This window comes from Lepus europaeus, chromosome 23, assembly GCF_033115175.1.
Source record: "Lepus europaeus isolate LE1 chromosome 23, mLepTim1.pri, whole genome shotgun sequence".
In the NCBI taxonomy this organism is placed as follows: Eukaryota; Metazoa; Chordata; class Mammalia; order Lagomorpha; family Leporidae; genus Lepus; species Lepus europaeus.
Window position 1 is genome coordinate 266,892 of NC_084849.1, and position 16,676 is coordinate 283,567.

Below are 16,676 nucleotides of genomic sequence, written 5' to 3' on the forward strand. Positions count from 1 at the left end.
TTATTTTTATGAGCATCAGGTACTATGGGAACTAACAAGCGCAGTGCTAGAAAACTGGGAAATAGATTTATTAGGAAAGACTGATCCTTCTTTTCCTACTCTGGTGTGTAGCGGAGCAAGCTGGCAGCACAGTGTAGAGATCCAGAGCTGTCTTGCTTGCCTCAGGGATTGGCTTCCCCACACTGGCTGTCTGACACCATCAGTGCCCTGGGGTGCTGTGACAAACGGCCACAGTCCCAGGGCTTAAACAACACGGATGGGTAGTTTTTTGGCACAGTGGTTAAGATGCTGCTTGGAACACCTGCGCCTCATATATGAGTGCCGAGTTCTAGTCCCAGCTCCTTCACTTCCAGTCCAGCTTCCTGCTAATGGACACCCTGGGCGGCAGCAGGTAATGGCTCACATACTTGAGTCCTTGCCACCCACATGAGAGACTCAGATGGATTTCCAGGCTCTTAGCTTCTGACTGGCTTAGCCCTGGCCATAATGGACATTTAGGAAGCAAACCAGTGGATGGAAGACCCCTCTTTGTCTGTCTCTATGTCTGTTTCTCTCTTCACCTTTTGAATAAAACTAAAATAAGCAAATTTAAAAAACACACAATTTACTGTCTTACAGCAGTGGAAGTCCAAAGTCCATAATGGGTCTCATGGGGCCAAAGTGAAAGCTTAAGCAGGCCTGGTTCCTCTGGAAGCCCCTCGGGGAAAATCCATTTCCTGCAGTTTCTATTTCCAGAGGCCTTTATTCCTTGACAGAGAGGGCTAGAGGGGAAACAGGAGAGTCATTCAGGAGGAACCACATGTTTGGAGGCTCAGAGGTGTAAGTAGATCTTATGTGGTCACAGCAATGGTGAATGGCAAAGCCAAATTAGAATTTGGACTTTAGCCTTAACAGCAATGAGAAGACACTGAAGGAATATAAGCAGAAGAGTGAAATAGTCACATTTTTGTTTGTTTAGAAAGAGTGTGAGAATGGATAATGAGGCAAAGCTTGGAGACAGGAGCCCTAGCTCTTGTGATAACTGAAGTTGAAGTCAGCACACTGTGGCTGCTGCTGCCTGTTTTACACATTTTACTGGAATGTGGCCATGGACATTTATTTTTGCACTGACTTTGACTGCCCTTGGGCTGTAACTGCAAGGCAAAGTAGTTTTAGTAAGGACCATGTGATGGTAAAACCAAAGCTGTTTACTCTCTGACCCTTTAGAGAAAGGCGTATGGCTATTTGAATGCCTGGTGTGTTTGTTCAGTGTACTGTGCCTCATTGTCGCCATCCAGCTAACGCCTGCTTTCCTACCAGGTCTCCATTTAGAAGGCCCTCCTTGGGAAGTGCCTCTGGTCTGTCCCCATCTCCCCTCATGCCTAGAACTCTTGCCCTGGCCTCTTCCAGTTGACTTGACTCCCCCGCAAGACCACAGGTTCTGAGTGTGCACACCATGTCCTTTTTCAGTTGCTAGCCCAGCATTTATTTTGTCTCATCCCAGAATGCATCTCTTAAAGGAGGGGTTACTTGAGGAATGAACTGATGGAGGTCATGACTGTTGGAGGGAGGGAGTAAACCCGTACTAGATGCACCCCGAGAGTGGCTGGAAATGAAAGGGTCGTGCTGCCGATGAGGCTTCAGATCTACCAGGAGGCAATGGAAGGAACTTGGCATTGGAACAGCAAAAATGTTAGGACAGGTGATACGGTGATATAGTTGTTAGTAAGGAAGTAATAGGCAAGTTTTTCTTTTTCTTTTTTCTTTTTTGACAGGCAGAGTGGATAGTGAGAGAGACAGAGACAGAGAGAAAGGTCTTCCTTTTTGCTGTTGGTTAACCCTCCAATGGCCGCTGCGGCCGGCGCATCCCGCTGATCTGAAGCCAGGAGCCAGGTGCTTCTCCTGGTCTCCCATGTGGGTGCAGGGCCTAGGGACTTGGGCCATCCTCCACTGCCTTCCCAGGCCACAGCAGAGAGCTGGCCTGGAAGAGGGGCAACCGGGATAGAATCCAGCACCCCAACTGGGACTAGAACCTGGTGTGCCGGCGCCGTAAGGCGGAGGAGGATTAGTCTGTTAAGCCACGGCGCCGGCCGGCAAGTTTTTCTTAAGAGAACTGTAAGTGTGCCATTTAATAATTTTATCGTTTTTTTGTGTATGTTAAAAATGGTGATATTGAGCTACTTTCTTGATGGCTTAGAAATTTTTTTTTAATTCCAAAGTATTTGAATTAGGATAACTTGTATTTTTGTTTTCGTTACAGCACCAATGGAACAGTAATTAATAAGCTGAAGGTTGTTAAGAAGCAGACTTGTCCTTTACAGACTGGGGATGTCATCTATTTGGTGTACAGGAAGAATGAACCAGAACACAGTAAGAGAGAGGAGCAGTTACCGGGGTTAGACACATGCCCAAGGCAGTGTACCGTGGGGAAGTCTAGCTGACGCTGGGAAATATCTTCAGAAAGAGAAGCTGTGGAAATGTATTTCCTGTGGGACTGTTACCATTGTCAGCACTCCCCTGATTGTTTATATAGATTTGGTGTAAATACTGTCTGTTGGAGAGTGGCATGCTGACTTTACAGTTGGAGCCAGGCTTCAAGAACATGGGAGTAAGTCTCAAAATGGCAGCAAGGAGCGATGCATGGGAGGAATCAGAGCTGTGGGGAAGAAAACCTGGGAGCAGGAGCTTGGAGGCCACTGATGGTTCTGGTTTGGGAGACTTTCCAAGAGACAGCCAAGATTAGACTGGGTTCCAGTAGGACCTTTCCAGCTCCAGAAGTCTATGTTTGTGGAAGAATGAATTAGGACAGGGAGAGCCGTGGGAGTCCTTTGAAGGGCACCTATAAATGTTTAAAGACTATTGAAGGTGAGGATGAGGAAGAAGAGGGATATTGTTCTTTAGGTTGTCTTCAACATAGCCAAAACCATCCCCTTGCCACACAGAAAGATCTTGTGTCTATTCCTAGTAGAAGTTTGAAATTATGAACAGAGAATAGATCTTGTACCTTAGTCTACCTCTGGATGCCAGGCGTTGTCCCTTCAGGCTTTTTTTTTAAATTGGTAAAGCTATTTTGGATCATTGTTTTGAAATCTCTTAAATAGGTAAATGTTGCTACTAGCTGCTAAGTCCAGATATTCAGTAGAGACAGACTGTGGAGTGATGGAGGAAGCAAGAGAAACATGAGTTCTGTACACATGGCCGCCACTCCTCTGATTTGATTAATTTCCTTTTAGATGTGGCATACCTGTACGAATCTTTAAATGAAAGGCAAGGCATGACACAGGAATCCTTTGGTAAGTGAGATTGTAGCAAAGATGTGGATGCATATGCAAGCCTTTTGAATTCTTGAGAGAAGAACGCTTGCCCCACTGGAATGTCTTCCCTGAAGCAGTGGTGCCCACCTGAGCCCTGAGTGTGTGCTCCTGCTCCTTTTGTGGTTACAGAAGCTAATAAAGAAAATGTGTTCCACATGACCAAAGATACCTCAGGTACAGGGCGAGGTGATGGTGCCCAGGTCCCACCATCGTCACCCCCAACTCAGGCGTGCTTTGAGGAACCACAGCCATCAACGTCGACATCGGACCTCTTCCCCACGGCCTCTACCTCTTCCATGGAGCCTACTTCTGCAGGGCGAGAGCATTCCTCCAGTTCCGGTGAGGTGGAGAGTTTCTATTCACTTCTCATGAGGTCACAGTGATAGTTGCATAGATTTTTGTTCACTGATACTTACCTGTATTGTTACAGAGACGGGTGAGCCACAAAAGAATTGCATAGGCTGTTGGTGGTGATATTTCTGTAGTAGTACACACTGGCTTGTTCTGTCCCCAAGAGAAATGCTGCAAGTGAAGTCCACACTGAGTATTAGTCACGATTTTGAGAGAGAGTTCATATACCATAAAAGTCACCCAATTGAAGAGTTCACTTTGGTTGTTTTTAGCACATTGACTGGGCCATGCAACCATTACCACTAATTGCAGAACATTTTTTTGTCACCTCAAAAAGAAATCCATATTCAATAGCAGTCATTCCTCTCTTCCTTCTCCCTCCAGCCCCTGGAAACTACTATTCTGCTTTCTTTCTTTAGATTTTTGCCTATTTGGGACTTTATGTATATATGGAATCATCATATGTGGTCTTTTTTTGACTGGCTTGTTTTTCTTGGCATAATGTTTTCAATGTTCGTCCAGAGTAATATACTATTTTTTTTGACAGGCAGAGTGGACAGTGAGAGAGAGAGAGAGAAAGGTCTTCCTTTTTCCGTTGGTTCACCCCCCAATGACTGCTGTGGCTGGCGCACTGCGGCCAGCGCAGTGTGCTGATCCAAAGCCAGGAGCCAGGTGCTTCCTCCTGGTCTCCCATGTGGGTGCAGGGCCCAAGGACTTGGGCCATCCTCCACTGCACTCCCGGGCCACAGCAGAGAGCTGGCCTGGAAGAGGAGCAACCGGGACAGAATCCGGCGCCCCCACCGGGACTAGAACCCAGTGTGCCAGCGCCACAGGCAGAGGATTAGCCTAAAGAGCCGCAGCGCCAGCCCAGAGTAATATACTATTTAAAGCCATTTTTATGTATTCTGTTCTTTACCATATGAACTTTTTTTACCTTCCTCCAAGATCATTGGGAAAAATTCAGACCATTTAGGTGCAGTATGATGTGTTTCTCGTAGGTGTTGAGTGGAATGTGTGTACATATATATTCCCGAAATTGGGTCACACTATATATACTAATTTTTTTTTTAGTTTACTTTCTTAACTATACGTGTGTAGTTTTCTCTCAGATTATCTTTAGAATTAGATTTGCTGCCAGCGCTGTGGCTCACTTGGCTAATCCTCCTCCTGCAGCAGAGCTGCATCTGGCTTCTGGCTTCTGGCTTCTGGCTTCTGGCTTCTGGCTTCGGATCGGCGCAGCGCGCCGGCCGTAGCAGCCAATTGGGAGGTGAACCCATGCAAAAGGAAGACCTTTTTCTCTGTCTCTCTCTCTCACTGTCTAACTGCCTTTAAAAAAAAAAAAAAAAAGATTTGCAACTTGAGAAGAATTGAGATTTTTGCAGTATCCCTAAAAATGGTATTTCCCCCTGTTTATTAAGCTCTCTGATGCTCGTTAGTGAAGTTTTATAGTTTTTTCCACCCAAATTGAGGGCTGGTCCTTGTTTATTCCTAGAACGCTTGGTCTCCTATTCCCACATTGTAGAGCAGTCTGCAGATTTCAGACAGAAGAGCCTTCTCAGATCCCAGGTAGAACTTTACATTCTGTTCCATGCTGCCTTTTTGTCTTGAGCTTCCAAGCTTGTTACCAAAGCTTTGGACATCACAAGCACTTTGCATGGCAGGAGCCAGGGGAGCCTCTGGAAGAGGACTTTTGTTCCAAATCCCCTGTCAAGTGAAGTCTGTCTCAGAAGACTGCTCCCTCCATCTCCTTTACTCTGCCACCTGCTGCTCCTCTTGTATCTCTACTGTAGTGGGGTTTGGGAGGAGAAGCAGCAGGCAGGAGGGCTCAGCGTGCCTTCTCAGAACTGAAAGTCTTTCCATACTATCTGAACCTATTTCCATTTTTGTTAATCTGGTATTTTTACTTCCTAATACTCCTCTGTAATACAGTCACCCTCCTTATTTGTTACCTTCCTCGAGGCCTTGTAGAATCTGCCCTCTGTCCCTTTGGAGACGCCTCAGCTCCTCAGCAGCAGGATACTCACTCTTCTCAGATTAATGACATTCTAGCTGTCTGAAGAGCATCATTTGTTTGTGTTGATGTGGCTGTGAAGGGCACACGTGAAAGAGATTGTTGGATGCTCAGTAGAGTTGCTTACTTGAAAAATGGACTGTGGACAGTGAGCACTGTTCAGTCTTCACCCACCACTCCTGGAGATAAGATGAGCAGCTTGGTCCAGACCAGTGACTGAAAGGGTTTATACCAAAGTGTAACTCTAGCTACTCCAAGGCCCTTTGAGTTCACCTCTGTTTTAACATCACTGCAGGGGCTGGCAATGTGGGATACAAGGTTAAGCTGCCACGTGCAGTGCTAGCATCCTGTATGGGCTCCAGTTCGAGTCCTGGCTGCTCCACTTCGATCTAAGCTCCCTGTTGAAGCACTTGGGGAAGCAGCAGGGATGACCCAAGTCCTTGGTCTCTTGCCACTCATGTGGGAGACCCGGAAGAAGCTCCTGGCTCCTAGCTTCTACCTGGCCCAGCCCTGTCCATTATGGCCATTTGGGGAATGAACCAGTGGGTAGAAGATCTCTCTCTCGGTCTCTCTCTCTCATTCAAATCAATAAGTCTTTTAACAACAACAACAACAACAACCATCACTTCAAATTCACAAGTGAAAGAAAAAGCTTGCCATGCCATTTTAGTGACCACCTGGATGGTTGAAGTTCTACAGTTTTCTAGACCTATGTACCCTTCACGTTTCTGTCCAGGTTCCTTAAAACAGACATGAGCACAAATGAAAAGTTACTGACTGTCCACAGCAGTTCCAACACCTGATGGCACACCCCTTATGATGATAACTCAAAGAAGCACAAGTAATAAGAATATTTAGTTCACTGCATTGTGGCCTAAGAGCATTTCCAGTACAGCAAACACAAATAAGGAGAAAAGTTAAAAGGATTTTGGATTGAGTACACCTCTCCAACTGCCTGCCTAGAAGACATGCCATGACTGTAGTTCCATAGTACGTGTTTCCTGGATCTTGTAAGAAGCTCTTCAGAAATTAAGCACAGAACAGCTCTGGCCTATAAATAAACCTACTTCACCAGTAAAATTATTTTCTATTCTATTCCATTCATGTGGCCTGAGTGAAAGTGTTTTATTAATTTTCTGATAATGTTTAATTTGTTGAAAGAGTAATACATTCATAAATTGCTTATATCATTTTGTAAAAATCTGTGTCCCAAGTGTAGACACACTAACCAAATAATTATAGTTAATACTGCCTGAATACCTATAAACATAAGGTAGTGCGCCACATGATTTTTGTAAGTTGGTAGCAGATTTTCAGCCCCACGGCTGTCAGAGAAGTACCGTTCTTGTCATCTTCAGTGTGGAGGTGTGAAGCCTGGCCGGGCACAGAGGACGCTCCAGAGCATGGTGTAAGCAAGGACTGGGACCAACGCCAGCCCAGGAAGCTCTTTTCTTCCCATTGTACACAAGTGCACTTGTTCCCAACGTCATTCATTTGGCTACTAGAGGCCAATTTCTTTTTTCAAAAAGCAACACTGATGAGTTGAGTATTATAAACTGTGTACATATTATACTATAAGGTCATATACTAGGTCTTCATTAATATTGAGGCTATTGGAAAGTTTACCTGTCTTTCTGCCAAGCTCATGGCGACTGTTCTTATACTTCTTGCTCATGTACGGCAGGACTTTCTCTACAGCTTCCTGCTCTCCCCCTTCCTTTTCATGTTTACCACCGTCCTCTCTTCTGTCAGCGGCCTGTGCATCCCTGTTTTGAAGTGTCTCTATCTCACACGATCTGTTTGTTTGTTTGTTTTTTAAGTTTTTTGAATTGGTTCAAGTTTTTGTTTTTTTTTTTAATTTTTAATTTTTTAATTTTTTTTTTTTTTTGACAGGCAGAGTGGACAGTGAGAGAGAGAGATAGAAAGAAAGGTCTTCCTTTTTGCTGTTGGTTCACCCTCCAATGGCCGCCGCGGTAGGCACGCTGCTGCCGGCGCACCGCGCTGATCCGATGGCAGGAGCCAGGTGCTTCTCCTGGTCTCCCATGGGGTGCAGGGCCCAAGCACTTGGGCCATCCTCCACTGCACTCCCTGGCCACAGCAGAGAGCTGGCCTGGAAGAGCGGCAACTGGGACAGGATCGGTGCCCCGACTGGGACTAGAACCTGGTGTGCCGGCGCCTCAAGGCGGAGGATTAGCCTATTGAGCCGCGGCGCCAGCCACACGATCTGTTTTGACACCAGTTACGACATAACATGTTATGTGATTACTGCCCTGTGGATTTGCTTTGTGTTAGATTCTGTGTTCAGGAGCTAACCCCAGTCACAGATGTGTGTTTCTTTCCCTGTGAATGTACTGCTTGCTCGTGGCTCCCCGAGCACAGTAGTAACAATGCATTTGAGGCTTGTGATCTGAGTAAACGCGTAGTTCTAGTAGCCATGCATCACTCTTGAACTAGGGAGTCTTAGATTTCAGACTGCACAGGGACACTTTACCTACCATGCTTTCCTGAAGCGAGTGAATGAGCATCTGTCCTGTTTGTCCCCTCTACAGGGTCCGGAGGTGCAGGCATCTCCCTGGAAGGATGTGGTCCATTTGTGGCAAGCGATGAAGTCTCCAGGGTGGCTTCAGTCCTCTCAGACAGAGAAGGCGCATCCTTTTCTTTGCCAGAATCCCAGGATCAGGAGGACTTCGAGCCCATTAAAAAGAAAATGAAAGGAGGTTAGGATCTTGTGGTTCTGTGTGTGCACCTTCCTGTGAGTTCCTGGGGAGCACTTCCAGCACTAACTGGTGCTCTGTGCTGTGGTGGCTGGTGCCCTCAACAAGCGCCTCATTTCCTGCAGAAGAATGTGAACCCTGCTTAACGTTGGTATCTGAGCATTTACTTTTCTGTTGTTAAAGATTTATTTATTTATTTGAAAGTTAAACAGAGAGAGGAGAGGGGGAGAGAGAGAGAGAGAGAGAGAGAGAGATCTTCCATCCACTGGTTTACTCCCCACGTGGCCCCAATAGCTGGAGCTGAGCCAATCTGAAGCCAGGAGCCAGGCTTCCAGGTCTCCCATGTGGGTGCAGGGGCCCAAGGACTTGGGCCATCTTCTATTGCTTTCCCAGGTCACAGCAGAGAGCTGAATCAGAAATGGAGCAGCCAGAACTTGAATCGGCACCCATATGGGATGCCGGCACTGCAGGCAGCGGCTTTACCAGCTATGCCACAGTGCCAGCCTCAACCATTAACTTTTAAAATTAATAGGCTGGTGCCGCTGCTCACTTGGCTAATCCTCCACCTACAGCGCCGGCAACCCGGGTTCTAGTCCCAGTTGGGGTGCTGGATTCTGTCCCAGTTGCTCCTCTTCCAGTCCAGCTCTCTGCTGTGGCCCGGGAAGGCAGTGGAGGATGGCCCAGGTGCTTGGAGACCAGGAGGAGACACCTAGCTCCTGGCTTTGGATCAGTGCAGTGCGCCAGCCGTGGCGGCCATTTGGGGGATGAGCCAATGGAAAAAGGAAGACCTTCCTCTCTGTCTCCCTCTCTCACTGTCTAACTCTGCCTGTCAAAAAAACAACAAAAAAAACCCAAGTTACAAAGATCCTGAAACGTATTTGGGAATGTCGCAGTGGAATGATAGCTGTGCAGCAGGGCGAGAGTGTGGCCAGCACGTGGGCAGTGTTACAGGAAGGGTCTGAGAAAGGGCCCTCAGGAACAAAGTGGATTCTCTGCTGCAGGGAGTGGGAAGGTGAGGGGTGAGCTTGAGGAGGGTGTGCAAAAGTCAGCAACCGTTACACAGGAAAAATTGGTATAAAAATGAGGCAGTTGTTAATGTCAGTAAAAATGAAAAATCATGTAAGGAAACTTAATTTTAGTATTTTACCTAGCTCAGCCAAAACATAGTTTACGTAAGCACAATATTGTAAATACAATATAATAAGCCAACAGTTATGTTTAATAATATTGGGAAAGGGGTTTTGGGTCAAAATACTTCTATACTTTAATAAATGTTGGGAGATGATGTCTAAAATTGATAAAAGATACATTGTCGTTCAGAAACACAAAATACTAGGAAGGAAAATCAACTGAAAGGCACAAAAGTAATGTATCCAAGTGAAATTGAGGGGCTGGCATCATGGCGTACCAGGTGAAGCTGCTGCCTCACCAGGCATCCCATATAGTGCTGGTGTGTGTCCTGGCTGTTCCACTTCTGACCCAGCTCCTTGCTAACGTGCTTGGGAAAGCCGCAGAAGATGACCCAAGTCTTCCAGCTGCTGCACCCATGCCGGAGACCTGGCTAAAGCTCCTGGCTGTTGGTTTCAGCCTTGCCCAGCCCCAACCGTTGCAGCTATTTAGAGAGTGAACCAGCAGATGGAAGATTTTCTCTTTCTCTCTTTCTCTGTGTAACTGCCTTTCAAGTAAAATAAATTAAAAAAAGAAAAAAAAAAGGAGGTGAGGAGACACTGGGGCAGAGGATGGCTACCTTTGTTCTAAATGTTTCATGTTTTAAATGGTATGTAAATAAAAACTGAGGGACAAGATTTGTGGCGATCAGGTTAAGCCACTGGGACACCTGCATCCATACTAGAGTGCCTGGTATCATGCCCCACCTCCACTCCCCATCCAGCTTCCTGTTAACGCCCGAGAAATGATGGGCCAAGTACTTAGGTTCCTGCTACCCACATAGGAGACCTGGGTGGAGCTCCTGGTTCCTGGCTCTGCGCTGGCCTAGCTGTGGCCTTTGCAGGCATTTAGGAAGTAAACCAGTAGATGAAAGATTGCTTTCTCTGTCTCTCCTGTCACTCTGCTCTTCAAATAAATATTTAAAAATAAAAATTGATCTATGATGACCAATACATGAGCATTATACAGACATAAAACTGTACCAGAAGGAACACATGTAAAGTTTCTGGTGGCATCTTAGAGAGTCCTGTGCCTTCCTTCACTTTGCTCTGTGTGTGATGTGATTGTTTAAAAATCCATTTGGATATTTGTGGCATCATTCTCGAGCCATAAAAATTATGAATTTACAAATTAGCCTGCTACATAGAATTACTCAATTTCATGCCCCACCCGCAGTTGTCTGTCAGGACCAGACTAAATGGTTTTGTGGGATTTATATGGCCCATGGGCCGGACATTCCCCACCCCTGGTTTAAACAAAAATAGATTTTATACACAAGTACTGTTGGACAGCTGGTCTTTATCTCTTAACCATACATCCTGAATGTCTCTTTTAATGTAGGTCGTCGTCATTGCCTCAATCAAGTCAGGAGATGTTTATGATACCCCCAAGTTTTACTTCATTTATTTATTTTTTAAAAGTTTTTTTTAAAGGTTTATTTTATTTATTTGAAAGGTGGAGTTACAGAGAGGCAGAGAGAGAGAGAGGTCTTCCATCTGCTGGTTCACTCCCCAGATGGCCATAATGACCGGAGCTGTGCCGATCCAAAGCCAGGAGCTTCTTTCAGGTCTCCCACGCAGGTGCAGGGGCCCAAGGACTTGGTCCAGCTTCTACTGCTTTCCATAGCAGAGAGCTGGATTGGAAGTGGAGCAGCCAGGAATTGAACTGGCACCCATATGGGATTCTGGCACTGCAGGCGGTGGCCTTACCTGCTATGCCACAGCGCTGGCCCCTCTAGGCCTTTATAGATGTCCTTTATAGCCGGCGCCACGAATCAGTAGGCTAATCCTCCGCCTGCAGTGCTGGCACACCGGGTTCTAGTCCTGGTCGGGTCACCGGATTCTGTCCTGGTTGCCCCTCTTTCAGGCCAGCTCTCTGCTATGGCTCGGGAGTGCAGTGGAGGATGGCCCAAGTCCTTGGGCCCTGCACCCCATGGGAGACCAGGAGAAGCACCTGGCTCCTGGCTTCAGATCAGCACGATGCGCCAGCTGCGGTGGCCATTGGAGGGTGAACCAACAGAAAAAGGAAGACCTTTCTCTCTGTCTCTCTCTCTCACTCACTGTCCACTCTGCCTGTCCAAAAAAAAAAAAAAAAAAAAAGTCCTTTATAAATACACATTTACAGCAGGGCTATGGTGTGTTTTCACTTCTGAGAACTTTCTGTGTCCACCAGCTAAGATTATCCTAGGACAGAGAGTCTCCATTTATTTTCTCCTTGCTTACAACAGTCAGACTTGTCTTGTGTCTCACAGATGAGGAGCTCGACCTGAACCTGCAGCTGTTGGCCGCAGACCAGTGCAGAAACGTTCAGCCTGTCTGTGAGGATGGCAGAGCTGCAGCCGTGAAGCCAGACAAGATGGAGGAGACGCTCACGTGCATCATCTGCCAGGACCTGCTGCATGACTGCGTGAGGTGCGTCCCTGCTCCTGCTCAGGCCGGCTCCCAGGGAGCAGCCTGGGCCTGTGCATCCCTCATCCAGCAGGACGAGGGGGGCTATGGATGAAACAAGCGTCTGGGTCCTGTTTGTTGTGGAATCCTCTGAGGTTAACGTATTCACTTTATTTGCATGATCAGCGAAGAGAAGACCTGGAGCCTACACACTGAGGCTGTAGAATCCAAAGATTTCAATAGCAGCAGTTTTGAGTGACGTGGGTCATTGGTACCTGGTGAACCCAGCCTCTACTTTGCAGCAGTTCAGATGTACTATACTGAAATTTAAGCATTTCCTATTTAAAGAAACCTAATATTTACCATTGAATGAGTATCCCAGGAGTGAGTGAGGAAGAGCCTTGCCCTTGCTTTTCTCTGGGGATTGGAGAATTGGAGCTTATCCAACTTTGATCTAAAGGTGCTCGATGTCTCTGTTGGTTCTCTGTTCTTGAATTCACAATGCACTCTCCTCTAATCCTCCTGAAAACACACTAAACCACAGTATTAGCCAAGACTTGGTTTTTAGATTGGATGATGGGTGGGTCCCACACTTACTCCTTGCTGGGGCCCCAGGCTGGGCCTGGGGCGGATGTCCATCCAGGAGTCACTGGCAAATCTGTAGATGCTTCTGAGCACCTGTGGAGGACTCTATCCCGAGCCAAGTCCTTCTTGTCCCTCAGTTTGCAGCCCTGCATGCACACCTTCTGTGCAGCCTGCTACTCCGGCTGGATGGAGCGCTCAGCCCTGTGTCCCACCTGCCGCTGTCCCGTGGAGCGGATCTGTAAAAACCACATCCTCAACAACCTCGTGGAAGCATACCTTATCCAGCACCCAGGCAAGTGGGATAGCCACTGGACCCCTGCCTACTTGAGACATGGGGGGTATGAGCCCAGCTCTGAGCATCGAGGCTGTGTCCTTGTGGTTATCTCACTGTTAGTGAAGGGTGCTGTCTCCTTTGAATTCTAGACAAGAGTCGCAGTGAAGAAGATGTGCGAAGTATGGATGCCAGGAATAAAATCACTCAAGACATGCTGCAGCCCAAAGTCAGGAGGTCCTTCTCTGATGAGGAAGGCAGTTCGGAGGACCTGCTGGAGCTGTCAGATGTTGACAGTGAATCCTCGGACATTAGGTAAACGCTGCACCCAGCTCAGAATGTGCCTTGGGAACTAGAGATGTAGTTAGTAGCCTGATGCACAGTTCACTGTGGGGTAGGCAGCGTACTGCCTGAGCTCTGGTTCTGTCCCGTAGCAGCCAGGTTCCTTTATGGCTTGACCCTGTCTCCTGATGCTGGGTGTAGTATGAGCACCTTCATAGTGCAGTGCGGCAAGGACTGGCTGTTCCCTGTGTAGCAGCTGGCAATGTAAGCCTTTGGTACTGTGACAGGGGTCTGATTCTCTCCCACGTTCCCAAACGCTTAGACTCCTCCTCATGGGTCTTGATGCGCTAGCTGTGATGTAAGGCCATAATTAATTTTTTCTTCACCTAAGCCCTAAGCACACTTATTTTTTGTAGCTTATCTAGTGACCACAAAATCTGACACCATAAATTGCAATATATATCATTTATCAGGACAGTCCCCTGGCTGAGAAGATACAGCTCTAGGAGGCCTTATTTTATCTGCTGCTATGTTCATGTTTCCTAACTCCCAAGTCCAGGACTTGAATTTTGAATCAAGGCCCTGATATTTAAAAAGATAGTATTTTTAAAAAAGGAAACTTTTATCTTTTTTTTTTTTTTTGACAGGTAGTTATAGACAGTGAGAGAGAGAGACAGAGAGAAAGGTCTTCCTTCCATTGGTTCACTCCCCAGATAGCCGCTACGGCTGACGTTGCTCCGATCAGGAGCCAGGTGCTTCTTTCTGGTCGTGTGCAGGGGCCCATGCACTTGGGCCATCCTCCATTGCCTTTCTGGGCCACAGCAGAGGGCTGGACTGGAAGAGGAGCAACCGGGACTAGAACCCTGCTCCCATATGGGATACTGACGCTGCAGGCAGAGGATTAACCAAGTGAGCCACGGTGCCGACCCCCCCAAAAAAGGAAACTTAATATCATTGATTTTTTTTTTTTTTTTTTTAAACAGGCAGAGTGGACAGTGAGAGACAGAGACAGAGAGAAAGGTCTTCCTTTGCCGTTCGTTCACCCCACAATGGCCGCTACGGCCGGTGCGCTGCGGCTGGCGCACCACGCTGATCCAAAGCCAAGAGCCAGGTGCTTCTCCTGGTCTCCCATGTGGGTGCAGGGCCCAAGGAGTTGGGCCATCCTCCACTGCACTCCCAGGCCACAGCAGAGAGCTGGACAGGAAGAGGAGTGACTGGGAGAGAATCCGGCGCCCCAACCGGGACTTGAACCCAGTGTGCTGGCACCGCAGGCAGAGGATTAGCCTATTAAGCCACGACGCCGGCCTATTATCATTGATTTTACAAAATTTAACAAGCGACAATCCAAAAGAAGAAAACGAAAAATCACTTCAATGTCAAAAGTTTATTCTATCCGTCTCACCATGCATATGTGTATTCATACATGTATTTATTTTTATTTTTTAAAAAAGATTTTATTTATTTATTTGAGAGGTAGAGTTATAGACAGTGAGAGAGAAAAACAGAGAGAAAGGTCTTCCGTCCTTTGGTTCACTCCCCAAATGGCCTCAATGGCTAGAGCTGCGCCGATCTGAAGCCAGGAGCCAGGAGCTTCTTCCCGGTCTCCCACGTGGGTGCAAGGGCCCAAGGACTTGGGCCATCTTCTACTGCTTTCCCAGGCTACAGCAGAGAGCTGGATTGGAAGAGGAGCAGCCAGGACTAGAACCGGCACCCATATGGGATGCCGGCACAGCAGGTGGAGGATTTACCTACTGTGCCATAGTGCCGGCCCCCATACATGTATTTTTAAATAGTGAACAACATTTACTAATAAATCAATACTTTTATAACGATGGGATAATAATGCACATAGGATTCTGTGACATTCCCAACATTTTGAATTTGGAAATAATGTTGCAGTTTATATTTGTACACATATCCAAAGTGAAATAGTCAAGATTTTTTTTTTAATTAATTATTTTTTTGAAAGGCAGAGTTACAGAGAGGCAGAGAAAGAGAGAGATCCTCCATCTGCTTGTTCACTCCCCAAATGGCCGCAATGGCTTACGCCAAGCTGATCCAAAGCCAGGAGCCTCCTCTGAGTCTGCCACACAGGCACAGAGGCCCAAGGACCTGAGCCATCTTCTTCTGCTTTCTCAGGCCACAGCAGAGAGCTGGATTGGAAGTGGAGCAGCCGGGACCCAAACCAGTAGGACACGGCACCACAGGCAGTGGCCATACCCACCATGCCACAGCTCCGGCCTGTTTTTTTTTTTTTTTTTTTTAATATATATTTTATTTATTTTAAAGGTGGAGTTACAGATAGAGAGGGAGGGATAGAGAGGTCTTCCATCTGCTGGTTCACTTTCCAGATGGCTACAATAGCTGGGGCTGCACCAGGTTGAAACCAGGAGTTTACACATGTGGGTGCAGGAACCCAAGCAGTTGGGTTATCCTCTGCTGTTTTCCTAGGCACGTCAGCAGGGAGCTAGATTGAAAGTGGAGAAACCAGGTCTTGAATTGGTGCCATATGGGATGCCAGCATCACAGGCAGAGGCTTAACCTGCACCACAACACTGGCCCCATAGGGTCAAGTTAAGAGTATGACCAGGAATTACGGCTTGCTAGTCTACTGATAGGTATGTCACTCTGCTGCCTGTCGGAAAGGCCACCAGAGGACTGTATGAAATGCATACAGGGTTTTCTTTGCCAGTTTATTAGGAGAAAAGGGGAGTGTCATTTTCATTGGCTTTCTTCTCATGAGAGAGATTGAGTAAACTTTTCACTATGTTTTGATTCTCTAATGAGATGTTTCTGGCTCATCCCTCATTGATTGTTGCCATTGGTGTCAGGCTCAGAAAGGCATTCTCTAATTGAGACAAAAGTCTTACGTATTTTTTCTGTGGGTGCTTCTTTTTTTTCTTTAAAGATTTTTTTTTTTTTTTGAAAGAGTTACACAGAGATACAGAGAAGCAGAGAGATAGAGAAAGAGGTCTTCCATCCGCTAGTTCACTCCCCCGATGGCTGCTACAGCTGGAGCTGTGCTGATCTGAAGCCAGGAGCCAGGAGCTTCCTCCGGGTCTGACCTTCCCCCTTCCTGTACTGGTAGGGATAAAACTGAGCAAGGACAGAGCTGAAGCCGGAAGGGGGACGAGGCCAGTACAGGGAGAAGGCAGCAGATCACTGTTTTTATGGGCATGTGAGTACTGCTCAGCCCTGTGCCTCCATAGCTCCAGTTCTGCACGTGCTTTTGTTGCAGTCAGCCATACATCGTGTGCAGACAGTGTCCTGAGTACAGAAGGCAGGCGGTGCAGCCCCTTCCCTGCCCGGCACCTGGCACTGAACTGGGGGCCCCACAGGCCATTGGAGACACACCATCCACGTCCGCCAGCTTCACCACAGGTGAGAGCTCTGCCTTCCTGCAGGCATTGTCCACGCAGGCAATGTCCACGGTGTCTCTTTAGGACCCTTACTCGCCGTCCTGGTGGTTTGCTACACTCACACAAGCAGCTTAGCCAACAGGCTACGTGTTCTCTGGTGCTTCTTGCTTCACTGTTCCCACCCACATCTCTCTTGGCTTTCTTTTCATAATCAAATTTGGACCAAGAAGTTAAATAACTTTGTGGGTCTCCTTTC

The 16,676-nt window shown here is 47.1% G+C and overlaps 1 protein-coding gene across 5 annotated transcripts in view; it reads left to right on the plus strand.

Annotated features, from left to right (window-relative positions):
- CHFR (checkpoint with forkhead and ring finger domains) overlaps window positions 1-16,676 on the plus strand; it is a 33,976-nt gene that overhangs the window by 6,175 nt on the left and 11,125 nt on the right. For 3 of the 5 annotated variants that reach the window (XM_062182834.1, XM_062182836.1, XM_062182833.1), the window contains exons 4-11: window positions 2,240-2,349; window positions 3,213-3,272; window positions 3,423-3,632; window positions 8,205-8,372; window positions 11,788-11,947; window positions 12,646-12,800; window positions 12,932-13,094; window positions 16,300-16,442. In XM_062182834.1, coding sequence (XP_062038818.1) covers window positions 2,240-2,349; window positions 3,213-3,272; window positions 3,423-3,632; window positions 8,205-8,372; window positions 11,788-11,947; window positions 12,646-12,800; window positions 12,932-13,094; window positions 16,300-16,442 — 1,169 coding nt within the window. The remainder of the gene's footprint in view (window positions 1-2,239; window positions 2,350-3,212; window positions 3,273-3,422; window positions 3,633-8,204; window positions 8,373-11,787; window positions 11,948-12,645; window positions 12,801-12,931; window positions 13,095-16,299; window positions 16,443-16,676) is intronic. The other 2 variants (XM_062182837.1, XM_062182835.1) reach the window with 1 other exon arrangement.